The sequence below is a fragment of the Eretmochelys imbricata genome, chromosome 6 (genome assembly GCF_965152235.1).
Source record: "Eretmochelys imbricata isolate rEreImb1 chromosome 6, rEreImb1.hap1, whole genome shotgun sequence".
Lineage (NCBI taxonomy): Eukaryota > Metazoa > Chordata > Testudines > Cheloniidae > Eretmochelys > Eretmochelys imbricata.
The window spans coordinates 122,956,126-122,961,666 of NC_135577.1; the positions used below are offsets into that span (position 1 = coordinate 122,956,126).

Genomic DNA, 5,541 nt, shown 5'->3' on the forward strand with positions numbered 1-5,541 from the left:
TCTGTGGCTGGAAAATTCTGCTTCCACCATCACCAAATGCAAGAGTGGAACGCATGGTGATGTGCATCTCCCTGTAAACACAGTCTTGCAATGGAAGGAACATGCTACTGATCTTTAATGTTCCTCTTGTACTAACAGGGGAAATTTGGAAGCAAGTTTAGCCATGTGGTGATTTCTGTTTGGAAGTTAAATGCTTGTTTGTTTAGCGTTAGCTCCATAATCAGGAGTTTCTGAAAGCCTAATAAATCTCTTACTTACCTCTAAATCTAATTACCCAAAGTACTAATTAGGTGAAAAATGGCTGATGGAAATCACTGCAAACGTGGAATGATCCTGGTGGGACAGAAAAGTTTGCCTCTTTCCAAGATGGCATTTCAGCTCCGCATTTTGGGGTTCGTAGCAGTTGAATGCGGCAAAAGCTGGGGTAATTAAAAAGCCCTGCCACAGACTGAGGGAGAGATCGGTTTCTTGAATTGTTTCTTTGTTTCTCACCAATGGGCTTTGTTATCAGCATTATTTATTTAGCCAAGGAGGTCTTTGTGTCTGCAAATGGCCCCAATCAAGTTTTGTTTGAGACAATTAGCTAGTGCCAGCCAACGAATCCCATGCAAATGTCCAGGGAAGCAACACAATGTGTGCATTTGAAGGCATGGGGGGATTGTGCTCCTGCGGGGCGGGTTGCAATTACTGTATGGGGTGTAATTTATTTTTTTTTAAATGCGTTTATCGAGTCAGTATCCTCCGGTCCGAAATGTAGCTGGGGGTCTCGGTGTCTAAGAGCAGAGGGATTGCCTGCTAAGAGCCACGCTCAAACAAGCCAGCGGAGATAAAAGATCGACTCCAGGCAGCTCGGTTAATCACCCCCCCCCTTCTCCCCCCGCCTTTCACTTTGTAGACCCCTGATTTCAGCCAGCCCGCCGGGACCCCGACTCTCCGCTCCCGAGGGAATCGAGACCTTCCGGGCCTTTCCCCCTTCCCCGGATTTTTGGCCGACTCTCCTCCAACCACAACTTTAGCATGATGTCTTATCTCAAGCAACCACCTTACGCAGTCAACGGGCTGAGTCTGACAACCTCGGGCATGGACTTGCTTCATCCTTCGGTGGGATACCCGGGTAAGCGGCGTGACCCGGCCTCTGCGGCCGAGGGAGTAAAGGGCTCCGCTGGGGACGGGCTCAGGCCCCCAGGGAGCCGGGCTCGCCCCGGCTCCCGGCCGTGGGGTACACTCCGAAGCCGGGGCAGGGCTGCCCAGAACTCCCTGCCTCCTGCCCGGAGAGGCGCAGCCGGCCTGGGCCGGGAAGGGGGAGGTGGGTAGCTTGGGCCTGGGGCGCAGGGGGACCTGGCTGAGCAGGACGATCTGGCTCCCTGTCCCTGGGAAACGCGCCCCTGCGCCTTCCCCCGCCGCGTTAACTTTCCCCGCTGGTGCTTGGGGCTGGGGGAGCGGGTCTGGGCGGGGGTCCCGCCATGAGGGGCTCGGGGCGATGCTGCTGCCCTGGCTGGGGGGGGGGGCTGCCTCCGGCGGGCGCTGCTCAGAGGGCGCGGGGAGGGGGTCTGCGCGGTGCCTGGCCCGGTTGCCCGGCTGGGCTGAGGGGCTGCGGCTGAATGCCACTAAGGGCCTCCGGCTGCTCTTCGCAGCGACCCCTCGGAAGCAGCGGCGGGAGCGCACCACCTTCACCCGGGCGCAGCTGGACGTGCTGGAGGCGCTGTTCGCCAAGACCCGCTACCCGGACATCTTCATGCGCGAGGAAGTAGCTCTGAAAATCAACCTGCCCGAGTCCAGGGTGCAGGTAGGGACCTGCTCCCGTTCACCCGGGCCAGGCACCCGCAGCGCTGGGAGCTTCCCGGGCCTGGAGCCTTAAGACACCTTCCATCACCAGCCCCTTTCCTTCCCCAAGCGCTCACCTGGCCGTCCTGCCTCCCACCCTGACCTAGCCCCAGCCCTCTGCCCCTCGCCGCCTGGAGCCCCAGCCTTTATTCCCTGGAAGCCAAAGACCACCTCTCCCCAGCAGCCCTCCCCCTGGATCACAATTGCCAGAGGCAGGTTTTCTGGCCAGGATCCGCCGCTGGGCCGGGAGAGTTCAGTTCCTTTGCCGGTGTCTGGAGAGCTGGGACAGCTCAGGGACAAAAGCCCCAGGCCCAGCCAACCCTTGCTGTCCTGGAAGCTGCTGAAGGGACCCGATCCTTGCTCCCGCTGAATTGCAACGGGTCCAGGGAAAGTGCATTGGAAGCTCAGGGAGGAAACCTCTCTGGCGCTGCACTCCTGCAAAAAGCTTTACCGGGGAGTCTGATTCCCCGCTTTCTCCCTGCCTGAGCTGTGTCACAAATAGACTCCAACCCAGGGCCCAGTTTCTGCTCCCGCAGCCATGGCTGGGCCAGCCAGCCCAGGGGGCCTCTTTGCAGCTTGGAAGCAGCTCCCAGAGCCACTGGCGGAGGCTACAGAGACTCCATAGGCAACGGGGACAGCTGCAAAGTCTTACCCCCGCCTGCCCAGCCAGCTAATTGGAAAGCAAGTGTCTGGGAGGCCATTCGACTCCAGACAAGGGACCCCTCCTGCACCCAGTCAAAGCCAGGGGTGTTTTGACGTCAGTGGATGAAGGCTACGGCACGGGGGAGGGGGGACCCTTAGCAGTGTTTCCAACTGAGCCAAGGAGCAGCAGAAAACTGGGTCTCACACTCACTGAGGGACTGGAGTGATGGATAGGGAAGAGAATGGGGGAGGGGGTATCTGGTCCTGCCTTCCTTACTCAGGCCAAAAATCCCAGGGTAGTCCCTTTGTCCCCAGTAAGAACTGAGCTCCCAACGTTTTTTGGTGCAAATAACTTTCAGAGTGTTTTATTACCTCACTCTTCTCGTGTTTGGCGGCGCTAGTCTCCCTCCTGCTACCCACCTTGGTTGTAGGGTTTTTATCTGAGAGCCTCGCAGAGCCAGTTGTTGGAAACTTACCAGGGTCCCACTCCCACAGGTCCTGTTTTGCCACCGGGCCTAGGAATGGATAGATCCTCTGCAGGATCGGGACCTGTGTCCCTGGTCCCAGGGCACCGATAGGGCCAAAAGGCCAATTGCAGTAAAGGGCAACAAATCTTTAAGTAGTCAACAGCTGATCTTGGGAATCTGCAATGCCTCGTGCAATAAAGTCTATGGGGCAACACAAGCAACTAGCTACAGCGAAGGTGCCCTCTGCAAAAATCAGCAGTGCTATCATGTTAAAGGCCCCATTATCTCTCCTCCTCCTCCTCCCCTCGCCTAGTGAACTGTCCACACAACCGGCCCCTGGACTTTCTCTCGACCCAAGCTGGCTAACTGGCAGCGAGCAGTGCCTTAGGGACTGGAGTGAAGGGCAGAGGCGAGAGGGCACGGGTGGCAGTGGCTTGTTGGTATCAGTGGGCAGCAGCCCCGGGTGCCTGGGTTCCCGGCGGCGCTGATAATCCCCAGATCAAATACCTGCTCTGCACGGCGCTGGCGCCCCACCGGGGAGCCGGGCAGCTGGGCCGTGAGCGGAGTCCCGGGAGCGGGGAATCTGCCGCCTGCCCCAGGGACCAGCATCGCCTCTGCAGACGCACTTTCCCCTTTGTCTCCCGGTTTCCTCCCGGGGTAAGGGTCTATTGTTTCCGATTACCTGGAGGCCTTGGGGGGGGGGGGCGCTAGGCTGGCAGGCAGCGCAGATTGAGAGGGTTATCCCCCCCCCCACGCCATGCCCCTATTAAACATTTTGATTTGCTCATTTCTACTTCTTCTTCCTCCCCATCCCAGAGCGTGGGACCCCCCCCCCATTTGAAACCAGCCGCAGCTGGAACGGGCCCCTGGTGCCCCTGCCTCCACCTCGCCCCCGCTCAGGGTCCGGAGCCGCGCTAACCGCCGGCTTCTCTCTCGCCTTCTCTCCCAGGTGTGGTTCAAGAACCGGCGGGCCAAGTGCCGCCAGCAGCAGCAGCAGCAGCAGAATGGGGGCCAGAACAAAGTGCGGCCGGCCAAGAAGAAGAGCTCCCCGGCCCGGGAAGTAAGTTCGGAGAGCGGGGCCAGTGGGCAGTTCACTCCCCCCTCCAGCACCTCCGTCCCGGCCATTTCCAGCAGCAGCGCTCCCGTGTCCATCTGGAGCCCGGCTTCCATCTCCCCACTCTCAGACCCACTGTCCACATCCTCTTCTTGCATGCAGCGGTCCTACCCCATGACCTACACCCAGGCTTCAGGCTACAGCCAAGGATACGCGGGCTCAACCTCCTACTTCGGGGGGATGGACTGTGGATCTTATTTGACCCCCATGCACCACCAGCTTCCGGGACCAGGGGCCACACTCAGTCCTATGGGCACCAATGCAGTCACCAGCCACCTCAACCAGTCCCCAGCTTCCCTCTCCACCCAGGGCTATGGAGCATCAAGCTTGGGCTTTAACTCAACCACCGATTGCTTGGATTATAAGGACCAAACCGCCTCCTGGAAGCTAAACTTCAATGCTGACTGCTTGGATTATAAAGACCAGACATCTTCATGGAAGTTCCAGGTTTTGTGAAGGCCTGTAGGACCCCTTTGTTATAAGAATAAATATTAATAATAATAAATAATAATAAACACGCTGGGCTGAACATTCCAGTTTTAGTCAGGTCTTGGTTAAATTAAAGAGGAAAAAAAAAAAAGAAAAAAAAAAGAAGAAAGAGACAGTTGGTGTGATCATACCTAGATTCACCTCCTGCCCAAAAGCTCTGGAAAGGAATAAAGAAGAAATGAAGGAAGAAGGCCTTAAAAGGACAGATCATCTACTGAGCAGAAGCAGACAGACCAACCTGTGTTCTTTATAGTTTTAGCCAATTGTTGGGTTTCTTTGTTTGAAAGGAATGGCAGATCATTCCACCTATGGGCCAGTTTTAAAAAGAAAGTCTAGGTTTGGGTGTGGTTGTTTTTTTTTTTTTTTTCTCCTTTCTTTTGTGTGTGTATGGAAAGATCCTTCACCCAGAGGTTTCCAGCGTGCTAGCCAACCCTTGGTTAAAAATCTTTGGAATGGACAGCATCTCTCTCTCTCTCTTTCTCTTTCTCTCGCTCAAGTTCATTCAACTGTTTCATGCCCAACTTGCTAGTTGGCACTGACAGACCTTGGGTCAGGGTTGTGTGGGTTGTGTGACTGATTGTCCTAGCTGCACTACTTTATTTAAAAAAAAAGAAGAAGAAGAAATGTTCATAAGGAGTCAATATGTAGTTTTTAAGAGACAATCAGTGTGTGTCTTATATAAATGGTACATCTGTGGTTTTTAATCTGTGCTAGACTTCAAAACTGTGATCTCCTGTATTGTATGCAACTGTGAACTCCTCCCCAGCAGGGGTTCTGCTGTGATTTAAATAGGTTATAATTATAAGTGAAATTCAGAGCAACTGAGTTACCTAGTATCATCTTAAAAAAAAATCGCCTTTCACCACAGGTGAACTGTACTGAAACTTTTTCCAACAAACTGTCTCTGAATGAAAGAGAAAGAAGAAAACCACACAAGGACACTAAACTCATCCGTAGTAACTTACTGCTGGCCAAGCCGGCAGTAGAAACAAAACAGGACATTGG

At 54.9% G+C, this 5,541-nt stretch overlaps 1 protein-coding gene across 1 annotated transcript; it reads left to right on the forward strand.

The window, feature by feature from the left end:
* Nucleotides 1-1,017: 1,017 nt before the first annotated feature.
* Nucleotides 1,018-4,655, forward strand: OTX2 (orthodenticle homeobox 2). Its single transcript, XM_077820607.1, has 3 exons — nt 1,018-1,114; nt 1,635-1,786; nt 3,883-4,655. Exons 1-3 carry the CDS (start codon nt 1,018-1,020, stop codon nt 4,501-4,503), a joined length of 870 nt encoding a protein of 289 aa, XP_077676733.1. The 3' UTR covers nt 4,504-4,655.
* The last annotated feature ends 886 nt before the right edge of the window (nt 4,656-5,541 follow it).

Bases quoted from the DNA above. Each gene is read 5' to 3' on its own strand.
- OTX2 (XM_077820607.1), top strand. From the start codon at position 1,018: ATGATGTCTTATCTCAAGCAACCACCTTACGCAGTCAACGGGCTGAGT. The intron at 1,115-1,634 runs GTAAGCGGCGTG...TGCTCTTCGCAG, and splicing joins TCCTTCGGTGGGATACCCGG to CGACCCCTCGGAAGCAGCGG. The intron at 1,787-3,882 runs GTAGGGACCTGC...CTTCTCTCCCAG, and splicing joins TGCCCGAGTCCAGGGTGCAG to GTGTGGTTCAAGAACCGGCG.